Raw genomic sequence first — 26221 nt, forward strand, 5'->3', positions numbered from 1 at the left:
CTCTTTGCTTGTGATTGGTTTGTTGAGGTCTTCTATTTCTTCTCTAGTCAGTCAGGGTTGTGCATGTGTTTGCAGAAAATTATCCATTTCCTCTAAATTATGTAGTTTGTTGGCATATTGTTGTTCATAGTATCCTCTTATGATTTTTTAAATTTCTTTGGGATCCACAGTAATTTCCCCCCTCTCATTATTATTTTGTTTATTTTGTCTTCTCTCTTTTTGACTTTGTCAGTCTAGCTAAGGGTTTGTCAATCTTGTTGATCTTCTCAAAGAACCAACTTTCAGTTTTATTTATTTATGCTTTTTTTCTCCATATCATTTATTTATGCTTTAATCTTTGTTATCTCTCTTCTTCTACTTGCTTTTCTAGCTTCTTCAGTTGTTCCATTAGTTCTTTGATTTTAGCTCTTTCTTCCTTTTTAATGTATGCATTTGGAGCTGTAAATTTCCTGCTCAGTACCACTTTTGCTGCATCCCATAAGTTTTGATATGTTATGTTCTGGTTTTCATTTATCTCTAGATATTTACAGTTTCTCTTGTAATTTCTTTTTTGACCCACTGATTGTTTAGAAGTGTGTTGTTTTACCTCCAGATATTTGTGAATTTCCTAAATCTTTGATGGTTGTCAACTTTTAGTTGCATTCCATTGTGATCAGAGAATGTGCTTTGAATAATTTCAGTCTTTTTAAATTTATTGAGGCTTGTTTTATGCCCCAGCATATGATCTATCTTGGAGAATGTTCCGTGAGCACTAGAGAACAATGTGTTTCTGGTAATTTGGGATGTAATGCTGTATATATGTCCTTTAAGCCTAATTCATTTATCACATTGTTTAGGTTCTCAGTTTTCTTATTGTTTCTCTGTTTGGTTGATCTATCTATAGGAGAGAGTGATGTATTGAAGTCTTCCACAGTTATTGTGGAAATATCTATTGGTTCCTTCAGTTTTGCCAGTGTTTGTCTCAGGTGCTTTGGAGCACCTTGATTGGGTACATAAACATTTATGATTATTTCTTCTGGGTGAATTGTCCCTTTTATTAGTATGTAGTGTCCTTCTTTGTCTCTTATGACATACTAGCATTTAAAGTCTATTTTATCTGAAATTAGTATTGCTACCCTTGCTTTCTTTTGGCTGTAGCTTGCATGGAATATTTTTTTCCATCCTTTAACTTTCAGTTTGATTGTGTCACTGAGTCTTAGATGAGTCTCTTATAAACAATATATTGATGGTTCATATTTTTTAATCCATTCTGCCAATCTGTATCTTTTAATTGGGAAGTTTAATCCGTTTATACTCAATGTTGTTACTGTGAAAGCAGTTCTTGAATCAGCCATCTTATCCTTTGGTTTTTATTTGTCAGATATATTTTTCCCATCTGTTTCTTTATTTCCTTTAAGCTACCCTTACTAAGACTCTTCAGTTCTATGCTCTTCCCCAGACCTCTCCTTTCTTTTCTTCTCAGCCAGTAGAGCTCTGGTTAGTATTTCTCATAGACAAGTCTCTTGTTAACAAATTCTCTCAGCATTTGTTTCTCTGTGAAAATTTTAAGCTCTCCCTCAATTTTGAAGGAGAGCTTTGCTGGATCAAGAATTCTTGGCTGGCAATTTTTCTCTCTCAGAATTTTAAATATGTCATACCACTGCCTTTTCACCTCCATGGTGCCCACTGAGTAGTCAGTACTTAGTCTTATGTTGTTTCCCTTGTATGTGGTGAACCTCTTGCTTCTCTCTTGCTGCTTTCAGAACTTTCTTCTTCTCTTCATCATTTGACAATCTGATCAGAATATGTCTCGGAGTGGTTTTATTTGGATTTATTCTGTTTGGAGTTCATTGGGTATCTTTGATTTGCATATTTATGTTGTTTGAAGGGTTGGGAAGTTTTCCCCAATAATGTCTTCGAATACTCTTCCAAGCCGTTTACTTCTTCTCTTCCTTTCCTGAAACACTAGTGATTCTTATTTTTGTGCACTTCATGTTGCCCATCATTCCCCTGAGATCCATTTCAAATTTTTTTAATTTTTTTACCATTCGTTCTTTTGTGCTTTCACTTTCCATCACCCTATCTTCGAGTTTGCTAATTTGTTCTTCTACCTCTTCAAATCTGTTGTTATGTGTCTCAAGAATATTTTTAATTTTATCAACACTATCTTTTATTTCCATAAAATCTGCTATTTTTTTATTTACTCTTGCAAATTTGTCTTTATGCTCTTCTAGGGTCTTCTTCATTTCCTTTATATCCTGAGCCATGACACTGATGTTTGTGTGTACTTCTTTGATTAATTGCTGCAAGTTCTGTGTTTCTTCTGGCTTTTTAATTTGGACATTTGGGTTGTCCATATCTTCTGATTTCTTCATATGCTTTATAATTTTCTGTTGTTTTTGGCATCTTGACATTTGCTTACCTTGATAGGGTTCTTTTAGGATATGCAGGTTTATTTGAATATTCATCTGTAATTTGACAGAACTACAGCTTGGTAGAGTGCACTTACCCTGACCTACTAACAGATGGTGCTCCTGACAACCTCTTGCTCTCAAGCTTGTTGTCCCCAACTTCATCTGTGCACTGAGTGGAGGTCCAAACCATGTGGAGGTTCAACCAGTGCACCAATTTTATGTGTGCACTGGGGACTGCCAGCTCTTTGGGTGGAAGTTTTGCCCTCTGCAAATTGGCAGGCAATCTGCTCCAGGACACAGTGGTCCTGGCTGTTCCTGTGGCTGCAGTTGTAGTACTCTGGGTCTGCATAGCTGTGTGTCTCACCTTCCAGCTCAGATGCCCCACCATCCCTCTCTGCCGTGCACCCATGAGTCCCTGGGATTGGGGTAGGGCTCCTGGCACTTCTCTGTGGCAACCTTGTCTCTAGTCTGTGGACACAGTGGGCTTCTGTGGAGGAAGAGTGGATGCCGTCACAAGCCCTCTGAATCCCGAATTCCCTCAAGGAAGCTCTTGGCCCTGGGGCTGTGATGGGTTGTCTCCCAGCCAGCTGCAAAGATGGTTGCATGGGATGTGGAAATCTACCCTCTTCCATGATCATCATCTTCTTGCTCCAATGGCCATTCCCTGGCATGGGGGCTCTTTTCCATGGGTATGTGAAGGGGTATCACACCACGTACCGAGGAGGGTGCCCAGGGCATGAAATACTACTCCCCTCCATGCTGTCAGCTGGCTTCAGCTGCCTGTTCCCCGACGGTGTTCCGGGCTAAACACTCACCCATTTTAAACACAGTCTCTCGGTTTCTCCAAATGCACACTCACTAAGGGTGTAGAAGTCTCTTCCCAGCTGGTGAAGCCCTGGAACTGCTGTTCTGGAGCACTTTGTGTCCTTTATCTAGTGGTTTTCATGTTGGACAGTTTTGTTCTGGTTCTCCTTATCTGCCATCTTGGATTGCCCCCTGTAGTATTCTTTATACTTTTCCTTTATGCTTTAAGTATTTGAAAAGAAAGAAGGAAAAACAGTAACCTAACCCACAACTTAGCGTCAAAGCAAGATAAGGGTTTCATTACTTTAACCAAAAGGACCCTTGATAAATCAAGAATGCAGCCACAGCAGGTAAGGCATCTGCTGCCTAATTTGTCAGTGATCTAAGCCTTTTTCTTAACACTCCCTATTTAGGCATAGGCTGTATAGTTTTCCTGGATCTGGAGTGTAGTGAATAAAGTGTATCATGTATGTGACACCAATAAATTGTTTTGGGTAGATCAGTTTGACAGTTCTTAAAAAACTGTGGTGCTACATCAGTATTGTCCTTCAGACTTGAAGGTTAGTCTAAGTATATGATACAGTTGTTCTTTTCACCCACAGAAACCAAAGGAAGTGGTGAAATTAATTGCTCTTAGGCAGCTGTTATATTTTGTTTGGCATCACGAATGGGGATGGAAACAAAAGGATTTATGTATTATTTGAACATTGGGGCTTGGGACAAACAAGAAATCTTTGGGCAATATCTCATGTTAAAATATCTCCACATTTTCCTTTAGTGTGGGAACCAGGCAATTTCTCTGGCTTATAGGGACTTAATTTAGAGGACTTAGAGCGCTGTGGCGTTTAGAGACGGTGCTATGCATGTATGCATGCTTGTGTGAGTTTATGTGTAAGTGCTTGAAACAGACCATTTTGGACCATTATATGTGTATGGAAAACATACAAAATGTAGAAGGATAAAAAAAAAGTTCGAAGGAAGTACTGATTTAATCGATCTTAGCAGCGCTAGCAGCTTCATTTATTCTGGCTACTTTATGTTTTAGAAAACCTGTGAGGAAGATGGTATTATTCCTGTTTAAGTTATTAGGAAACTTGAGTTGGGTAGACTAATGAAACTTGGCCAACAACATGACTTGAAGGTAGTTGAGCTACATGACTCAAAGTCCCTCCTCCTCCCCTCCTTTTTTTTTTTTTTTTTTTTTTTTTGCCACATTTCTCCCTTTTATAAAGGTGAGAGGTAAATCAAATGCTACATTCCTAGTCTGTGTTTTGGCTTTTAAAATTCTTTGGAGATGCTCTTGTTATTGTTTTAAGAGGTGGTATTCTTGATAAGTTGAGCAAATGTCTTATCTATGTCCAAATGCATATGGCCTAAGAATTATAGCCTCATGACCGGAGGGCATCTTTTTACTTCTTGGTCGAGACCTGAAACTGAACAGTACTCTTCTGTATTGAGTTTGGAGGGGAGCAAATAACGTAGGGGAGGGAGCTGGCACTGTATGAGAAAAGAGAGAGGCAGAATGGATATGGGGAGAAGGGAGAGAGTCACAGGTCCAGGAACAAGATAAGGTGACAGAAGCAAGGGCTTGAGTGTGGGTGGAGGCAGAAGGACAGAATCATGTTTCATATACTATACCAGAGGAAATACTTCTTTGGTACTTATGGTCCCTGTTCTCACTCTTTTTTAGTAGATGAACAGTTAATTAATTTGAGGAACCATGAATTGAGACAGAGATAAAATAGCCTGCATTTGCTACATGATGCTAACAAATTATTGATGATTTCCAGGTTGCTCTCAGTGAAGATGACTTAACTGTTGTAATGAAAATTTTGATGGAAAATCTTGGAGAAGCTTCTTCACAGCCAGGCCCTACACAATCTATTCAGGAACCTCTAAGAGTTAGAAAAGATGTTCCAAGAGGACCTGACCACCTTGAAGGTACAAAGTGATGAAGGCTTTTTCTTTAGTTATGGAGAAAAATAAGTATTAGTGTCATATTTTTATTTAGTGTTTTTTGGTTGTCCAGTATAATGTGGTATGACTTGATTTAGTATTGTATTATTTATTGTGGAAAAGCTTCCAGGGAAAGGAGGCATGCCCATTGATTTCTGTAAGGGAGAGGGCTACCTGTTGTTGCCTGCATGTTCCTTTTTGCCCTTTACTTGTGAAAGCTCAGTTTACCTCATGGGGGCACTGAGGTCATATGCCTTGAGAGAAAAAGCCAATAGGCAAGTGTAGGGTCTCATATAAGAAAAGAACCTTGGTATCATTCTCAGGCAACTGGCCTATTAGAAAGAAAAGGAAACTTTGAATAGTATCCACTTTACTTATCTGGCTTTATTGGAGAAGGATGTAGTCAGATATGTAAGGGAGTTTTTCAGATTATTAAAATTGAATCTTTAAAAATCAGTAAACCTTTTAAATTCAGCCATTTTGAAATGTTGATTTTTCTAAAATATAAGTTTCCTTTTTCCTTAGATAGGTTGTTTTAAATATAACTTAACTCTTTCTTCATCAAAGTCATTGATACCACATTTTATTAAACTGTAAATAGGCTAATATTTTCATGGCTAAAAAGAGATGAAGCAAGTGTTTTTATAGTGCTCTCGATCAACTATTACTTCTGAGAGCAGTTGGTAAAACTGCCAGTTAGAAGAATACCTTAACAACACTGCTTCTTCCATAGTTCAGTCTGCTTTGTTTTGAAATTGCATAAACAAATCAAGAGAGCATAGTGCAAAATAAGGTTTCTGGTTCAAGGGGATGGTTGTGAGTGCTGCAGGAGCGTGGTGAGGCCAGCATCTTCTCTCTCGGCTGGGTTTGTGCTGCTGTATAGATAAATCTGGGTGAGTAGGCTGTTGTCATGGTTAGGCAGGAACCATGTGGAGATGAATGAACTATAGCAGGTAGTCTTTATGTGAATGAGGTGAATGATGATCTCATTATGTTCAGCTGTGGTCAGATCCTTGTATTTCCTTCTGGCTCTGATTAATATGGCACTTGACAAAACTTGTGAGTTCAGATGAGCGCTCCAAAGCTCCAACTTGGAGAAGCCTTGATGATGTGATTAAAGTTAGGCATTGTTTGCTTTTCTAGTAACTTATAAGAGTAGACTTTCCTATAGAATGAACCAAGGATAGAATCAATCTACCAAAGAGACTGTAGAATAATTTTTTAAAGGACTTTGAAAATAAGATCTATTCTCATCTGTCTACTAAGTTTATGCCTAAAGATGAAGGAAAAGACTAAATACTTCTTGAAATCTCTTTCACTCCAAAATTCCAAAGGCCTTCCCCATCATATTTAGGCTTGTTAGATTCCGCTATTGTGTTTTATTTGTTTGTTTTATAAAGTTAATGGATTGGGTAATATATATCATATAAGATATTGAGAAATACAATAGGCTAGTAGAGTATCTGTTACTAACTGGCCATCTGATATCTAATAGTGTTTAACTTTTATATCCCTCCAATTTCCTAATCACTTGAGAATGGTTTCTAACCAGTTGTGTAAAAATGCTTTGATAATTAAAACTACCTTATAATAGTTGCTTTGGGGGTCTTAAAAACATTTTTTTAATGTTGTCTTGGTAACTGTTTTTTTTTTTATTTAAGTAGGTCTCCTCTGCCACCTTGCTTTGTACTAAATATATATGGAATGGCTCATTGCCATTTTTATTGTTTTACAGTATGATTTAAAGAATCCTAGAAAGAATGAAAAATTTAGAATAAGAAATTATCTGGGCTTTAAAAATATGTATATAATAATACATATATACCTATTTAAAAGCTTTTAATTTTTATATTCATGTTTGAACCAACAGAACAAGAACAAGAAGGTATGACAGACCCGAAGCTTTCTATGGACCAGAATATCACTCTCCAATTTGACTTTCACTTTGAATCTCTTTCCATTATTCTTTATAACAATGATATCAACCAGGTATGTAGGAAATTTCTGTAGTTAGATATAAATCTTTTGTTCTTTATCCCCAAATATTCAGTTTTAGAATATGGGCATGTTTTTGATATGACTGTTTGTTTTAAAAAATTAATAAGTCTATAAAATTTTCTTTGGCCTACAGAATATGCATTTGTCTTGCTCTCTGTCTTCTCTTTATCTGGCATCCAAAGTTTTACTTCTTTTCAAGTAATATCAGCATCAAAACACATTTAGATCAATCTGTAATATAGAGAAATTTTATATATGAATAATTATATGTACATTGTTATTACAAATTTAGAAATACGGATATATATCCGTTTAAGAAGAATAATTCAGCAATGGCTTTAGAACCTTAGAGAAGTATTTTCAAATTCATGATTATCCATAATCTATAGGCATTAATTATGTTTGAGATTTTATATATGAATAATTATATGTACATTGTTATTACAAATTTAGAAATACGGATATATATCAGTTTAAGAGGAATAATTCAGCAATGGCTTTAGAACCTTAGAGAAGTATTTTCAAATTCATGATTATCCATAATTTATAGGCATTAATTATGTTTCTATTTAATAAATGTTATATGTAGTAGTTATGTATTAAAGAATTAAAGAACCAAGATACAGCATCATAATTATTTGAAATAATGTTATCAGTGGTTTTTTAGCTAGCTGTTTTCTTTTTCAATGTAGATAGTGTCTTCCAATAAATATTTATTGATTGGATCAATTATGTCAAATCGTGTGTAGTTCTGTAAACTTTCATATATTTGATACTGCCCAGTGTGAAGGCTTTACTAGTGTATGTTCTAATCCCAATGAGCACTTTTTTCCTGGCTAAGAGAAATACTGCTAGGTTACTGTAGTTCCAGAATTATGTATTACCTTACTCCCATCATGCTCACTTTCTATTTCAGTTCCTTCAGTTTCTTCTTCCTCTTTCTCGTCTAGCTTAGAAAGCACAGGGTGAATAAGCTCCAATACTGGCAAAAATAGCTGAAAACAGTTTTGTATTGTTGATGGTTGTTATATCTGTTGTTAATATCTGTTTATATGTGAATTTTTATTTCATATTCTCTAAGAATTATATAATATTCATATATTATTATTGTTGAACCTTGGCCTGATAGCTGTCATTTGTGCAATGGCCTGCCTTAATTTCTAATGTTTAAATTAATGTTTGATGCTAATGAAAACATCAGAAAATGGTTTTGTGGAAAATGAACGATTAAATATGGTCTTCCTTTCACTTAAGGTGACACCATTTTTCTGATTCCCCAGCTTGAGAATCTTAGTGTCCTTTTTAACTTCCTTGTGACTTCTTTATTTATTTAGACACTGAGTTATGTCAATATTTACTTTGAGTCAACATTTGATCTTTCCTGTCAATTCTCACTGAGGCTGCTTTATTTGACCCTCTTCTTAGCTCACACTACTGGTTCTGCAGTGGCTTCCTTGTTCGTTGCTCTTTCTCTCTTCATCCATCCTAGACATTGGCACAAATTCAGTTTCCTAGAGGAGTTTAATTAGCCATTATTTATTTATAAGGATTGCACATTACCAGCACTCTTTTCATCATTGTCGTGGTCTATAGTGAGCAACTGTGACAATGTTCTTTACTTCTCTGCACTTTTTTTGTTTATAAGTTGGTTGGTTTTTGTTTTTTTTTTCAGTCTGGGTGTCCCTAGAGAATGTGGAGCCATATGCCATGGTAGAACAAAGATTGAGGTTCCTTCTTTACTGTAAACAAAAGTTTAAATCTTTAGTTTAGGATTTAAGTGCTCGTCTAGGCCTCTGTAACTCTGCTATTCTTTAATCAGAATATTGTAACCTAATCAGCCTGTAAGTTGTACAGTCAGAACTTCTTGAATTGTTTGCTTGTTTTTTCCCATTTGGAATGTTTTCTATCTCATTTGCTTATCTATATCCCTACTCACCCTCCAAGTCTCAATCAAGTTCTCACCTTTTTCATGAATTTTTCCCAGCCTGCAATGATCTCTTTGATTTCTCTGAGCTTTTATTATTTATGCTCTTCACCTAACCTTCACCTAACCACTTAAAATCCCAAGTGAAATGTGGAAGGATATAAATCTGAATAAATTAATGACTATATGTCATATGATATTTAATCATGCCTAACTTATAAAATCTCCTTATGATGTTCCTTTTAATATATTTTTATTTTATCTTCTCAATTAGAGTATAAGCTCACTGAGAGAGCTACCATGCCTTGTCCTTTTTCATAAATCCTATAATTCCTCTCTCAGTGTTTTGTACAGAAGAGCTCATTAAATATTTATTAGTTAGGTTGATTGATTAATTGACAAAAATGTCTTTTGGTTATTTTATTTGCGTGGAACTGTATATCATCGTATCAGTTTTTATATATTAATCATTGTTTGAATACCAGGACATACACATATATGTCATATATGTATTTATTTGTATGTATACATACAAATATGTACACAAATGTGCATATTATTTTTCTTCCATTTATGTGTTAGCAAAACTTTAAAAATTTGTGAGATTAATTTGCCATTATTCTCTGAACTCAAAAATATGGTTTCAAAGTAATTACACGATATTTAAGATAATTGATTCTCTTGCTTGAAAAATATACCGTAGGAGTCCAAACTTTCATTTCATAATGACATTTTACGGCTTGGTGAACTCAGACTACATCTTATGGCCTCAGCAGGGAAGATGTTTAAGGATGGCTCAATGAATGTCAGCATTAAACTTAAGACATGCACCCTTGATGACCTCCGGGAAGGCATTGATAGACCAACATCGAGGTTTGTCAGCTCTGAATTTCCTGTACATTATTTAAGGTTGATATTGCTACCAGGCGTTGCTTGGCTTGGGATTATCAAAGCGGTCTCTCTTTTGCTCATACTTCCTGTCATGAATTGTAACAAGAGGTAGTGCTAATATCAGATTCAGCATCTTTAAAAATTAACTTAAGGGGAAGTTCTAATAATATTAACTATCTTAAAAACAGGAACTAGAAGAACTGTTAAATATTAAGAATTTTGATAGTTAAACCTTGGGGTGGTGTGTTGGTAATATATTTTCTACATTGTCCCAAGTAGGCAGAATTGTGTGGTTTTTTTTTTTTTAAATAACTTTAATGTTATAGCTCTTTCCTTTGTCTTGTTTATTTTGCCCATGTCTCTTAAAACAAAAAAGTTTTGCAAATTTTTTAATTTTTAAAATTTCTTTTTTAAACATGTTCAAATTATCAATCCATTCCTGGAAGATTAACTTACTATGAAGTGGGAAGTATGTAACTTCAGTAGCCTATTGTATTCTTATTCAAAAAAAATGACACACATAATAATTTATTCTTGTTTTTTGGAAAAAAAGTATGTTGCTGCTTAAACTTGGACTCCAGTGAATGCATACTGGGTACTTCTGGGCCCTTTGTCTTTTTGAGATATGAATAAGAAGATGGGAAAGAGTGCTGTCACGCAACCAGCTTTTCTAGTTTGCAAATATCATGCTTCGGGTAGTTGTCCATAGCTGTGTTGGTGAGGGTGATAAAAGCCATCATCTGTTTGGTAGTCTGCTCTTTGCGGCACAAGTGAAGATGTGTGGCAACTGTTACTGCAGACACCTGATAAACATTTGCTGAGTTGAGTTACAGGGAATACTTTTGGCCTTATATTGTACAGAATAATCTTTGCAGATAAATTCCTTCAGAGGGGTTTTATTTCTTAAAATAATATGAAGAGGTTTCTTTTAACTTTTATGGAACCAAATTAATGTATTTTGTTAATTGCCCAATTCCTTCGAGCAGTCTTTGATTTGTTTCTCTAGTATTACATTATAAATATAAAATATTCTGTAACTGCTTAATAACATGAGTCTTGCTGTGGAGATTAGGAGACCATGTCTTGAATGCTAACTGGGTAACTAGATTCCTGTTAATACTGACTTGTTTTTCTGTTCAGATTTGAAACTGAAAGGTGAAAGAAATATTTCTATTATAGTGTGTAGGAAATTTTAAATCTTTTTTGTTATTTTATCAGGACTTTAAAATAATGAATGGCATATATTTTTTTAGAATGATTGACAGGAAGAATGATCAAGATAACAGTTCTATGATTGATATAAACTACAAACAAGGCAAGAATGGAAGTCAGATTGATGCTGTTCTTGACAAGCTGTATGTTTGTGCCAGTGTGGAATTTCTGATGACTGTGGCAGATTTCTTTATCAAAGCTGTGCCTCAGAGTCCAGAAAATATGGCAAAAGAAACACAGATTCCACTACGACAGACTGCTTCAGCAAAATTCAAGATAGAAAAAGGTTAGCACAATTTATTTATCTCACAACTTGTTCTATGTGTTAACAAAAATTACAAATAAGGAAAATGGAGAATTTAAGAACATAAAATTAATCTTTGCAATTTAAACATATCCTGTAGAAAACCTTTGGTAATCATACATTTTTAGGACAGAAATACAGTTGAAATATACTGGGTCAGGAGATGGGATACTTCTGCTCTGATTCTAACTCTGCCATTAACACTTATTTACTCACCCAGAATAAAGGGAATTTATCTGAGTCATGGGTTTGCAACCTGTTTTACAGAAGGGGAATCTTTTATTTGAAGGAAATATTTTGATGGATCTTAGCATATTGAACAGATAAAAACAGAAGTGAGGATATGGGCGAACCCAGCATGAAGCCCCTTGGATAGTACATTAGAATCGTAAACTTAGGGAGTCCAGCTTGCAAATGTCTGGTGTAAGAGTACATTGAAGCCACTTCCCAACTCTGTAATTCTTTTATTCTAGCATTACTAAACAGATCAGTAATTTTATATGTTAAATTACAACTGTCTAAAGTTAGACATTTTTCCCCCTAATTGTATAACCCAGCAAGACTGGAAAATTAGCATTTACTGGCAAGGGCAGAGTTAAATTTTTCCATTTACTTTAATGCTTCTTAAGCAGTAATCATATCTGATGTATGTATTCATATATAAATTTTAGGTATGTACGTTATGGATTGTGTGATATTGACTATGCACTTTATGGTGAAATCAAAGTGAACCAGTAGTAATGATCTATTTTTAGCAGGATTGCTTTTCCTCTTCTTGATAGTCCTTTCCCCAGTTTTCCTGTCCTTGTCCCTGCAATATAACATAATATTCATATGTGTTTATGTGCACATACCTTAATTCTGACAAAAAGAACTTCCAAACAAAATTATTTCTGCCTGGTCAGAGTGGGAGTGATATTCTTGTGGACAGGGATCAGACTGCATTTTTCTGCAAAATCAGCATTTTAAAATAATCATTTACTTATTAATATTAATCAGTAAATTATTAATATTGTTATTTTCACCATATCTGTTATAGCAGGATATTAGAAACAACTTAGCATCTTGGAGACAGCACACATTCGAGTGACAAGATTTACTTGAAAACTCTTTTGGTTCCTATTTTTATTTCTTCAGATGACCCTGTAAGACCAAATATGACTTTAAAGGCCATGATCACAGATCCAGAAGTGGTGTTTGTTGCCAACCTGACAAAGGCTGATGCTCCTGCTCTGACAGCCTCATTCCAGTGTAACCTTTCTCTGTCAACATCCAAACTTGAACAGATGATGGAAGCCTCTGTGAGAGATCTTAAAGTGCTTGCTTGCCCTTTTCTCAGAGAAAAGAGAGGAAAAAATATTACCACAGTAAGAGTTACCTTATTTCTGAAGAATGGCTGAAACAATTGATTCATAGAATCCTAGAATGTGAGAGTTTTGTGGGACTTTAAGGATTATATATTCAAAATCAGAGTTTTACAAATAAGGATGTAGAGTTTCAAAGAGGTTAAATGATTTGGATATGGCCATTAGTGACAGAGCTGAGTACTGTCTCCAGACTGGTTTTCTTTTCATTATACCGTATTCTATTGAATGGTATTTGAATTTTAGTACCAATCAATACTGTTTTTCACCTGTTTTTTTTGTTCACTACAGTATACCTGATGAATGAGTGAATGAATGAATTAATATTAAAAAAGCTTTTTAAGAATGGAAGAAAAAATTCAGTAGGATTCATGTGACCAAAAAAGAGTGTGTTCTATTATTAAAAGTTATCTTCAATTATGTTTTCACATTATTGAAAAATATGATTTTAGTTAATTAACATAATTACCATGCCAATTATTTTATAATGTTAATTGGTAATTTTATAAGATGGTCATTATAACATGTGACTCATTTGCAATGTTTTTTAAATTAAAAAATTGTTGGCAAAGTGACTTACATGAAGAATGCAGTACTAGGCTTAGTTTATACTTTATCGTGAAATATTATTTGGCAGGATCGTCTTTACTTGCCACAGAAAGCTGCTATTAATCACTCCATTGGGTGGTCATATCATGTTTTTTTAGATGAAAGCTATGCTATACTAATTGCCCCATTCAGCTCTGGTGTAAGGGTTATTTTATGTATTTCTTTCATGATATCTAAGAATGTAGTCTTCATGGTTTTAATAAATTGTGTTTGAAGAAACTGAAATTTATTTCAGTACAGACCATATATGATATTCAAGACTGACCTTTTAATCATCTGTAAATTCTTTACTTATCTACCTTGCCACAGTCATTAGTTCATTTTTAGAGCTATCTAAAAAGTATATTTTACAGAAGGGTATCATTTAGCAAAAGGTAACATCTTAAACTGTTGATAGTAAATGTACATCATTACTTAAGGATTTGGCATAAGAGAATTGATCAGAACTGATGAAAGCTTTTCTCATTTTTCATAGTTCAGAAGAGCCCCCACGAGAGACTCTTGACTAATTTAATTTTCCTTTTTGCTATTTGGAGCAGGCAATAGTTAAAAATCCCAAGTTAAGTAAGACATAGTTCTCGTAAGTGTGTATTACATATATAATGGCTCTACTGTTAAGAAATTGTGAATTTCATTCATTTGTTTCTAGGTCTTGCAGCCCTGCTCTTTATTTATGGAAAAATGTACTTGGGCTTCTGGAAAACAAAATATAAATATTGTGGTTAAAGAATTTATAATTAAGGTTAGTGTCTATCAAACTCTTTGGGGGAAAATTAATTCTTAGTTTTCTAAAAATACTGTGTATTTGCAGTTATCTGAGACAGTATGTTTTGAGGTCTCTTTCATAACTGTGGCACCACACTAGTTACATATTAGGTAGTCAGTTAATGCCTCTGACACTAAAATACATTTTTTCTTTAGTGCCAATGCTTGTTTCTGTTTTCTTTGAAGTGTATCTTTTAATATCTATAAATAATCAGTATAGTTTTTTCCTATTGTATTTGCATGTGCATATTGGCAAGAATGGATTGGGAAGGAGAGCTGAGATAGAGTGGGTAGAGAAGGGAAGAAAAGATGAGGAGCTGATGTTGCTCTTATTTATAGTAAATTATTTTTAGGCTTTTATTTGTGGCATAATTTGAGACTATAATGATATGATTAAGTTTTATTTGGCTTATAAAATGTTGGTGAAAATGACAGATGTATGCTAGAAATAAATTATTAGGATTTACTTTTTTTTTTTAAAGTCACAAAGTAATAAATGGAGGGAAAACTTGAATTTGCCTGCACTTACTCCAAGGTCCTGGGTTATGGTCAGGTCGCATTGTCCTTCAGTTTTTTTGTATGTAGATATATGTATTCACTCAAGAAACATTTGTTGAACTCTTACAAAAAATGTGCTGTACAAGGCATTGGACATAATGGTCCCTACTTTCAAGAATGTATGTGATATGTGGTAGAAAGAAGTAAATCAGTGATTATGGTCGTCAATGCAAGTGGCTTGCACAAGATGCCGTTGACAGTGCAGTCAAGCTGTTGACAGTACAGGAAAGCTGTATGGAGGGGTGGCTGCTTGAACTGAGTTTCTAATGTCCAATAAAGAATAGATAGATGGAGAGAGCGAGGGGATGGGCTTTCCAAACAGAATCAACAATATGCACAAAGGTAGAGCCTTGAGAAAGTCCTTTAAGGACGTAAAGGGGTAAATACATATGGCTGTAAAGAATGCTTTGGAGGACTTGTAAGTCTGGGAATACTAATTACAGGTGACATTAATAAGACATGAAAAAAAGTATTCAGTTGATAGGTGAGTTTGGGGAGCAGTGCATGCTAGATCCTCCTTTTGGTGGTATAATCACAATTTAGTACATTAAGTAAAGGGGCAGGGGTGAACAATAAAGGAATCCATTTAACTTACTTAACCCAGTATTTCTCAAACTTTCGGAAACCCTGGCTTGACTAGGTGACTGAGTAGTACCAGGTATACAAAAAACTTTGTTCACTAAGCTAAGAGTGCTGAAATTTTGTCCTAAAAGTTAAGGGAAGCTGTAGAATATTTTAATCATCAAAAGACATGCTCAGATTCTGATTTTAGAAAACTCATACTGGTTGGCAGTGTGCAGGATAGGCTGAGGGGATTGCAACTGAATATAGAAGACATCTTCAGTGTAGAACTAAGGCACACTGTTTAGAGTGAAGAAAGTGAGCAAAATCCAAAGATACTAAGAGGCAGAATTTGCAGATCTTGGGGTGAATGAAAGGGTAGCTGTTTTAGTTTCCTAGACTGCTTGAAGCAGATGCCATGAAAATGGATTGGGTTTAAACAGTGGGAATTTATTAGCTTACAGTGTGAAGCTGAGGAAATTTCCAAATCCAGGCATCATCAAGGTGATGCTTTATTCCCAAAGACTGGCTACTGCTGATCACTGGATCCTCTACACATGGAAAGGCACACGGTGGCCTCTGTTAGTCTCATCCTTCTCTTCGGGTTTTGTTGCTTTCAGCTTCTTGCTTCCTTTGCTTTCTCCATCTCTCTTTCTCTCTCTATTCATTACATTTATAAAGGGCTCCGGTAATAGGATTAAGACTCATTTTGAATGAGGTGAGTCACACCTTAACTGAAGTAGCCTGATTAAAAGCTCCTATGTACAGTGGGTGCACACCTATAGGAATGGATTAAATTTAAGTAATGTCTTTCTGGGGTATATATAGCTTCAAACCACCACAGGAGCCATTGTGATTCCTAGGCTTGCCAACAGGAACGTTATCAGTTTGTCTTCATGAGACCTTTATAAAATGAATTTTTATGTTTTAATAAGAAAAATGAGAGCCATCTATTTATATCTGGGCAAGGATCACACTTTGATTTAGCTAATGCAGCTCATTGAAAAATGAACACTTCAGGTCAGGTCACATTTCTACATTTTTCTGTTCACATAACACTATTTTGCCTGGAATTGATCAGCTTAACTTTAGGTTTTGGCTATTGTTTTATAAAATCAGTTAGCTAGTTAATTCCAGAGTAACCTGATTAGAAACCAATGTTAGAAGCTTAGTTGATTTGACACATAATTTTATATGTTCTTTCTTCATAATTCTGTTCTCTTTAGTCGTGAATATAATGTATTCAAAATTTTAGTTACTTTTAAACTTTTGTATTATATATTAATTATTCTCATCTGGGGGAGAATTTAGTCTAAATTTTTTTCTGCTTTCTTTTTTTTTTAAGATTTCACCCATAATTCTCAATACTGTGATGACAATCATGGCTGCTTTATCTCCAAAGACAAAAGAAGATGAATCCAAAGATACATCTAAGGAAACGGAAAATCTTTGGGATGTCAAATCTATTAATGATTATAATTCTTGGTTTCTTGGTGTTGACATGGCGAAAGAAATAACTGAAAATTTCAAAGACATTGAACGTCCGTTGATAGAGGAAAATTGTGCTGTTGTTGTGGAGTCAGTTCAAGTTACCTTAGAATGTGGCCTAGGGCATCGAACTGTACCTTTATTATTAGCAGAGTCTACGTTTTCAGGATTAATTAAAAATTGGACTTCCCTAATGGCTGCTACTGCTCACATGACTCTAGAGGTAAGGCCACCTCATTTAGTACCTTCGGAGCCAACTTCTCAAAAATACAGTTGTAAAATTAATATGGGAGCTTTTTTCATTTGCACATAGCCACAGAAAATACGTATGTACATCAGTAAGCAATATCTGGTAACATTCAGTGTGTTGATGTATAGCATTATTTATTTGGTAATTATTTTTAAAGATTCTTTTGATAAATAATTTGTTTATGGCAATAAAGAGGAAAGGAAAACAAACCCTCTTTATATATATTGCTTGTGTCTTTAGGTGGGTTTTTAAAATGGCTATTAACATATACATTAGTATATACATGTAGTATATACTATAGTATATATAGTATGCATATTAGTATATGCATATAGTATATGTATCTAGTATATAGGTTTTTCCTAATTGGTTATAGAAATGTTGTGTATTTAAAGTTGAAAGACCCCGTATTATAATTCTGTGCCTTTCCAGGTTCACTATTACAATGAGACCCACGCTGTCTGGGAGCCACTGATTGAGAGAGTGGAGGAGAAGAAACAATGGAATTTAAGGCTTGATGTAAGGAAACCATAAAATATCTCTATAATGTCACTAAGCATGTGCAGTAATTTTTTTTTTTAGTTCAGCAATTTTCATGATGTGGTCCAGGATCCCTGAGGCCCTTTCAGGGGACTCGGAGGTCAAAACACTTTTCATAATAATATTCAGACATTGTATATTGTCTCCACTCTTGTTTTCTCATGAACATATGGTGGAGTTTGCCATAGGCTATGTAAGTATGATGTTACAACACGTTGAATGCAGAAGCACATATTTGAATCTGCCTGTCTTTTCTTTGGCCAGACAGTAGAAAGATTTGTCAATACTACTGTTATCACTATGGTTTTTGAGGGTTTTTTTGAGAATATGGTTATCATTTAAAACACTATGCTAACATGTACTCATTATTTAAATGAATATTTATATTTTTCTTATGTTTAATTTCTAGTAGAGTAAATTTTGACAGATATAACCCACATGAAAGAAGCTCTTTGGGATCTTCAGTGAATTTTAAGTGTAAAGGGGCACTGAGAACAAAAAATTTGAGAGCCACTGCCCTAACTCTTTTGTGTTATCTCTTTATGGTTCTTATTGAGAATAATTTGGAATACCAGATACTGAAGCACATTTTTCTAGATTATAGGAACATGAATTATGTTGTTAACAAATTATCACAGCACACCTTTCCTGGGCAAGCTGACTAGGAGCCAGACACTGAAATCAACTCAGCAGATTCTTATCTTGTAGATGGGAAATCTCTTAACCTGTGTTCCAGTTTCCTCTCAATAAAGAAGTAGTCGTATTTTTGATCTATTTCTCTCTGGCATAGAGAGACTAACAAGAATTGTTTTATAAGGCTTTCAAAATGTTAGAACAAAAACTCCAATGGAAGTTGATGGCTATTATTTGAAACCTTGCCATATTGCTTATTTATACGTTTTACTATAGAAAGTTACTGTTATTTCCACATGATACCTGCAATAAGGTTCAATTCAGACTTCAGGGTCACCTTAGATTGTTCATCAATGCAGAATTGCCAATTAGGCAACTCTGGATAAATAAATAGGCTGTGAGGAATGCTCTAAAAGCAAATATTGTAGCTGACTTTGAGAAAACAGCTTAGTGCTTGCATGGCATAATTCTAAACATTTTCCTGTCATGCGCTGTGCACTGAAAGAAAGGATGATCTGTGCTAATCACAATGAAGCACTGACTGTTTTTGAAAATGAGACTTTTGAAGATCCTTAATGTAAAGTGATTGGTTTAGAATTAAAGTCTGTTGAGAGTATTTTGATTTTATTGTTTATTAGCAAATAACTTAAATTTGTTATGTTGTTTATCCCTATAGGTAAAGAAGAACCCAGTGCAGGATAAAAGTTTGATGCCAGGAGATGATTTTTGTTTTCTTCCTGAGCCACAAATGGCCATTCATATTTCTTCAGGAGATACAATGAATATAACAGTATCCAAAAGTTGTCTTAATGTTTTCAACAATTTAGCAAAAGTATGTTTGGTTTTTGCTTGGAATATTTCAGTTAGAATTTAAAAATGAAACATGCATAGAGTTTTGTCATCAAAATTAGTTTTTAAAATATATGTGGTCATGGTTTCATATCTGGGAAGAATATGCAGTTTGCAAACATTTTATTGTGATGTGTTCTTTTCCAGGGTTTTTCAGAGGGCACTGCTTCTACTTTTGACTATTCTTTAAAAGACAGGGCTCCTTTTACAGTAAAAAATGCCGTAGGTGTTCCCATTAAGGTGCAGCCCAATTGTAATCTCAGAGTGATGGGCTCCCCTGAGAAAAGTGATGTTTGTGATGTTGATGCTGGTCAGACTTTGGAATTGGAATATTCTAGCATGGAACCTTCACGTCAAGGAAAGTCATCTATATTGAGCTGCCAAGAAAGCTCTTTTTTCACTCTTACCTTTGGTATGCTATATTTGTTTTATATTAAGGGCATCTGTGGAATTGTTGGTATGGGCTTATTTTTGATAGATAAACTGTGAAAAACATATTTTGCTGCAGATAGCTTGGAGGAAAACATTTCCAAAGGTTTGAAACAGTTGATAAACTTTGTCTCCTTGTTTTCATTTTCTAAACTTGAGAAAATTTAATTTAATTTAAGAATAACTTAGAAAACCAGATTATTTCTTTGCCCTTAAATAATACAATTATATAGTATTCTTCAAAAAGGAAGTTGAGAGACAATAACTGTATGAGAAGTCTAAAAATAATGACAGTAATACTATTACAAAGAAAAGGAGATTATTGCCAAATAGTTGATAGAGTAAGGAACAAGTTGGTTTTTGTTTGTTTTAATGCAGTTAAAGCCTCAAAAATTGTTTGGGGTAAAAAAATTTCATAATAATAATTGGTTTCCTTTTTAGTTTTTGTGTCTTAGAAAAGCATTTTTGCCTGGTTAATCATTTCTAGTCATGATAAAGAATAATTATTTTGAAGTGCTAATGCTTATTCTCTCATAAAGAAATAGAGAAAAATTAATATTTGGAATGCTTCTCACATTTGCTCTCCCTTAGTACCTCATGGATATACAGAAGTTGCAAATATCCCTGTAGCCAGACCAGGACGGAGATTGTATAATGTACGGAATCCCAGTGCCAGTCATTCTGACTCAGTCTTGGTACAGATTGATGCAACTGAAGGGAATAAAGTAATTACCCTTCGCTCTCCTCTGCAGGTAATACTTTAAAGTGAATTGTGTCCCTTTAAATATGTCAAGAAATATTAAATCTTTTAGCCGAATATTTAAAAGCACATACTAAAACTTCATTAAGCCGATATTGATTATTCAAAAATAGTAGTATATTTAAGTGGCTGCTTTTCCCAGCCAACTTGTTTTCATAGTATTCTTTCTTTTAAATAACAAAAGTTGTGTTAATTTAGAGCCCATTTTTGTTGTCTCCTGGGTTTAAAATTAACTTTAATTTTATTAATGTTTTATTGCATGTTCCTTTAAACATGCAGAACTGAGAAATACTGTAATTGTGGCTGGCTGTCAAATAGGGTAATATTCCATTCTCTTTGTATTGCACTTGGGATTATATTTTTCAAGTATGTGTGTAGGAATATTGGAATTAATCTACTCCTCTGAAAAGAAATTAGCCTCTTAATCTGTATGAATATTTTCTTATCTACCTTTTAAGGGTTTATCCATGTTTCCTTTCTATACATTATTACAGGTTTCAGTATATGGTAAGCAAAAGAACATTTCCTCCTCCCTGTAACATTGTTAGACATGAAAGAAAAGATTTTAAAATTTGGCCAGTGTTATCTCTTAGTTTGCCATTAGCTCCAGCACATATCACATTTTCATCAAGAAAAGAGTGTTGTACTACTTTGCCTCATAGTTCCCTTGCTAGCCTTTTCTGCTTACTCATATGGTACATTGAGAGGTTGTAATGAAGAAAATACTATGTCTGAAATCTTCAAAGATTAATACATATTTGAAAGATAATATTATGGACTAGCATTAAATATCACAGGTTGTGTGAATATCCTAGTGATTTTCAACTGCCATTTAAACATCAGCTTTAATATATTCAACATTTAAATAGCCTACAAGTTCTTAATTGCCAATAAAAGTATCTTCCAATATTGGGTTTAAAACTTTTTAGATCTAAAAGTAATTGTGTATAGCTCCCATTTTTCTTTTGAACTTTTAATTCAATGATTTGTGTCTTTTTGTCCAACAGATTAAAAACCATTTCTCTATTGCATTTATCATCTATAAATTTGTTAAGAATGTTAAGCTATTGGAGCGTATTGGAGTAGCCAGACCCGAAGAGGAGTTCCATGTTCCTTTAGATTCATATAGGTAGACACTTTCTTGAATATACTAAGCTTTATAAATTTCATAAAATATATGTCTAATTTTATAACTTTGGGATCTATATTTTGGAAAAGCAAAAACATCGTCATATCTTTATTATGTAAAGATGTGTAAAAGCCAGTTTTAACATGCATATAGTTCATTCTTCTACAGAGAAATGCATTTATATTATTGTCAGTTGAATTTATCAGATGAAAATTTCTTATTGTATATTGTATATTTTCTGTGACCTAACCTATTTTTATTAGATTGTCTTTTTATTTTGTATGATTTTTTTTAAGTTGTCATTGTTTACAGAGTTCTTTTTTCCAATACGTTCCTCCATGAGTTGACTATATGACCTTGGGCAGTTTTGTAACTTTTCTAAGCCTTGATTTTTCTCATCTGCAAAAAGGAATAATACCTACCTTGTAGAATTATCAAGAAAATTTAGAGAAATTTTTTTTCTTAAGTTCTTGATAATAACGTTTTTACAGTCTGTTTTGTTTTTCTGTAGATGTCAGTTGTTTATTCAGCCAGCTGGAATTTTAGAGCATCAGTACAAAGAATCCACCACCTACATTACCTGGAAGGAAGAACTTCATAGGAGCAGGGAAGTCAGGTGCATACTGCAGTGTCCATCAACAGAAATCAACTTTTTACCTCTCATAGTAAATGCAGTTGCTTTGCCTGATGAATTGAACTATATCTCTACTCATGGGGAAGATTGGGATCCAGCTTACATCATTCATCTGTATCCTTCCCTCATTTTACGGAATCTTCTCCCATATTCTCTAAGATACTTACTTGAGGTATGTCTCTTACATTTTGTTTGACTTTTATTTTTGCATAGACTGAATTCTAGTTTTGTTTATGGTATTTTTAGTTGAGGACAGTGTTTTTACATAGCTTTCTAATGCTTTAATAAAATTATTAATAGCAAAAACTGGCATACCATCTATGTGCCAGGTGGTGTTCTGGGGGCTTCACATGTATTAACTCATTTTCTCCTCCCAATAACATGCTGCAGTAGAAGCTAGTACTAGGCCCATTCTATAGATGAGGAAATGAGTCCAAGAAGTTATGTGAGTTATCCAAGTTCCCACAGCTAGGAACCTAGGCAGTTTGGTTCCTTGTTCCTTACCACTGTCTCTGTTGCATTTGCCATATATTAAAAACCATAATTATCTCTTTATTATTTAAGTAAAATTCCATTGACTAAAAGGGTAGAAAAAAGGCAGTGAGAAAATACTTAATCTTAACTTAATTTACATGCCATTTATTTTAAATTTAGTATTATGATTATTTGGGCCAATGTTATGATTATTAAATTTAATATTCTGATTATTTGGGCCAAGGTTCTACTGAAAATACAAGTAATTACTGCCTGCCTCCAGAAATAGTAAGGAACTTTTCCATAATGGAGTCTGATAAATATTTTTTAAAATTTGTACATGTACAGCATTTTAAAATATGAAAGTCTGGAAAGAGTGTTTGGAACCTATGTTATTTCTTTTATTTATCTGACAATGAGACATCCCTGAATTGTGGATAATATAATTAATTAAGTCAACTAAATAGTGTTTATGTAAGAGAAGCTTTAAGTAATAAGAAGCCTGATTTATTATATTGTCTACTATACATTTAAAAAATAATACCACTTTACTAAGCATGTCCAAATAGTTTGATATCATTTTCCTTATTCCATTAATATGGAAACTGATAGGTATAGTATGTGAATAGATAATGAAGCTGAATCCTAGTCAGTTAAGCTCATTTAAATGACATAGCTCTAATGAGTAACAGGGTTCCTGAATCCAGCTTCTGATTCTTAGTATTTATCTCTATTTTTTCCCAAAACTTATGGCTGTTGGCCTAATGATAGCCAAAAGACAATTTTTGCCTGTGCCTGTGGTATAATGTTTTCTTTTCAGTCCTTAATGATTACTGGACATTTATAATATGTAAATCTGGTACTTTGCTGAAGACTTGGTAGTTAATCTGCTTCTGAAAGTTATTTAGCATTGAGGTAAAATATGGACTTTGCTATTTCAGAGGTTTTAAAAAATCACTAAGCAAACTTAGGTTTTGTTTGTTTGTTTTTAGGGAACAGCAGAAACTCATGAGCTAGCAGAAGGCAGTACTGCTGATGTTCTACAGTCAAGAATTAGTGGAGAAATAATGGAATTAGTCCTGGTGAAATACCAGGGAAAAAATTGGAGTGGACATTTCCGCATATGTGATACACTTCCCGAATTCTTTCTCGTGTGTTTTTCTTGTGACTCCACAGAAGTGATGACGGTCGATCTGTCAATACATGTCAGACAAATTGGCAGCCGGATGGTGCTCTCTGTCTTTAGTCCCTACTGGCTAATCAACAAGACTTCTCGGGTTCTCCAGTATCGTTCAGAAGATATTCATGTGAAACATCCAGCTGATTTCAGGGATATTATTTTATTCTCTTTCAAGAAGAAGAACATTTTTAGCAAAAATAAGGTGTGTTTTTCTTCATATAACAAGTTGAAATAGGTGAATTCCTGAACTGGGAAGTTGGGAGTCATTTGCCTTCCCCAAAACAATGTTTACCTATTTGCTAAATGCGTTTGGTGTGAATTTGGTCCAAGGGGACTTTTAAAGAATGCATAATTAAAGGGCATGTTAGAAACTAATGACAGCAGTTTTCCAGTTTTCCAAGACTGAGACCTTTTTCTCCAGTGCCCTTAGAATTACTCCTATTCTTGAAGTAGTGTCAGATAGCATGGCTTGATTTTATGTAGTTGATCAGAGGTGAAATAGCATTTCAGAACACGTAACAGTTGAATTTGGCTTATATTACTTGAATCCCTCATATGTATGAAGCAGGAAGGAAGAGAAACCTAATGCCTAGGCTTGGCACTTTGTGCTTAGGTACCTTCTTACTTCTCCTGACTCATACCTTGATATTCCTTACCACATACTTCCCCAAGTATTTACTTCTAGAGGCTTTTATATATACTGCCTCCTCTGCCTAGAATGCCTCTTCCCCCACTCTTTCCCCATCTTCCTCACCTTTCCTGGTTATCTGCTATTCATTCTTTGGCATTCCACTCACACCTGATTTGTGTGAAGGACTTTCCAACCATCTAAAGTGGGGCTAGATGTCCCATCCATGTTTCTTAGAGCAGTGGTTCTCAAACTTCAGTATTACTGTAATCACCTGAAGGACTTTTCCAGTACCCCCAGAGTTTGATTCAGTAGTTCTGGGTAGGGTCTGAGAATTTACATTTCTAACAAATTCCCAGGTGATGCCTATGCTGCTAATCCAGGAAACACACATTGGGAACCACTATCTTAGAGTATTGATTAACACATGGCATTGTAGTACCTGTTTGTGACTGATGTCTGATTGTCTTCAGGTTTTTTAAAATCTAGGTGGGTGGATGGGAGTGAGGATAATGCAGGAGTACAGTTAGGTCTCTTCTGTAAGTCTTTCTCTAATAGCCAGAAGTAAACTTTTTACCTTCTAACCTTGATAGGATTTTGTACCTCTTGTATGGATAGCTCTTATCACATTGAATTTTTGCGTCATAATTATTTGTGTATATTTCCTATGTTTCTATTTCGTCAGAAAATCACTGGGGACAGGAATTGTGTCCTATTGTCTTCTGTTCTGCCTATCACAAAGACTTTCATTTAGTGCCTGCTGAATAATTTAAATACATAAATTCTGTATTGCTAAAACCTTTGCTCTTTGTTAGCTCTATATCATAAGCATTTTGCATTATAATTCTTTTTAAAACAACAGAGGGTCTCATTGGTATTCATATTTAAATTCAGTATGTTAATTCCATAGGTGAATGGAAAGATCAGAGCTCTGCTTTTGTTTTTATCCTCTAGAGTCCCAGTTTTCTATGGGTCTTTTACTCATTTGCACTATATCCTTGATTATATTTTTCTGTGTTCCATGATATTAAAGAAACTTCTCAAGTAATCTAGCAATTTTCCATAGAATAAAACTAATATAGTCTTTCTGACTTCTTATATGTTGATATGTGTTCTTTGGTATAGGTACAGTTAAAAATTTCAACTAGTGCCTGGTCCAGTAGTTTTTCATTGGATACAGTGGGAAGTTATGGATGTGTGAAGTGTCCTGCCAACAATATGGAGTATCTGGTAAGGTTCTGCTTGCTTATTTGCCTTTGAGCTCATTCACCTTTTCCAAAGTTTAGTAAACCATGTAGCATCCTAAAGGGTATAAAAATTTTAATTCAGAATATTGAGTAGAGAACTCTTACCTCTACAAAAATCTGTGGTCACAAGTATCAAAGCAAAACCTGGATTTGTGAATGTTTAAGACACTGAGTTGGATGCATCCAAGTAAGCAACTCCATTCCATTCCATGTACCACTGTCCCACCAGACATTTCTTGTATCTTAAATGTATTACCGTGGAAGTTGGAATAAACTGTTCAGTTGACTTGTTTTATTACTGCTTTGAAAAAAATTATATCTCATTTTTTAATAGCAGAGATAATAAAGGAGCAAAGCTTGAACCCCTCTACAATAATTATAAAGCAAATTATGTTGGGAATGTTAAAAAGTAGAGAATAGTGGACAAATTAAATAAGTTCCTGCAAGAGTCGTTAGTTAAATTAGTGACTGATATTCCTTGATTTTTTTTGGAGCCAACCTAAGGATTCAAAATTTTTCCTGTTAGAAGATAATCAGTATTAGAGTATGGCTTATAGCAATCATTTTATTTATGGATTCTTACTTTAAAATATTTTTAAAAGTCTATGTTTGCATAGATTTGTGTGTTTCAAAGAAACTAA

At 34.4% G+C, this 26221-nt stretch overlaps 1 protein-coding gene across 4 annotated transcripts in view; it reads left to right on the plus strand.

Annotated features, from left to right (window-relative positions):
* VPS13C (vacuolar protein sorting 13 homolog C) overlaps window positions 1-26221 on the plus strand; it is a 202275-nt gene that overhangs the window by 128871 nt on the left and 47183 nt on the right. For all 4 annotated transcript variants that reach the window (XM_037833799.1, XM_037833801.1, XM_037833798.1 and 1 more), the window contains exons 46-60: window positions 4988-5138; window positions 7024-7142; window positions 9779-9948; window positions 11220-11464; window positions 12620-12849; window positions 14105-14197; window positions 16685-17050; window positions 17510-17596; window positions 18927-19082; window positions 19247-19511; window positions 20120-20280; window positions 21296-21417; window positions 21929-22223; window positions 23518-23907; window positions 25459-25563. In XM_037833799.1, the coding sequence (XP_037689727.1) occupies window positions 4988-5138; window positions 7024-7142; window positions 9779-9948; window positions 11220-11464; window positions 12620-12849; window positions 14105-14197; window positions 16685-17050; window positions 17510-17596; window positions 18927-19082; window positions 19247-19511; window positions 20120-20280; window positions 21296-21417; window positions 21929-22223; window positions 23518-23907; window positions 25459-25563 (2955 nt within the window). The remainder of the gene's footprint in view (window positions 1-4987; window positions 5139-7023; window positions 7143-9778; window positions 9949-11219; window positions 11465-12619; window positions 12850-14104; window positions 14198-16684; window positions 17051-17509; window positions 17597-18926; window positions 19083-19246; window positions 19512-20119; window positions 20281-21295; window positions 21418-21928; window positions 22224-23517; window positions 23908-25458; window positions 25564-26221) is intronic.

Source organism: Choloepus didactylus, chromosome 4, assembly GCF_015220235.1.
Source record: "Choloepus didactylus isolate mChoDid1 chromosome 4, mChoDid1.pri, whole genome shotgun sequence".
Classification (NCBI taxonomy): domain Eukaryota; kingdom Metazoa; phylum Chordata; class Mammalia; order Pilosa; family Megalonychidae; genus Choloepus; species Choloepus didactylus.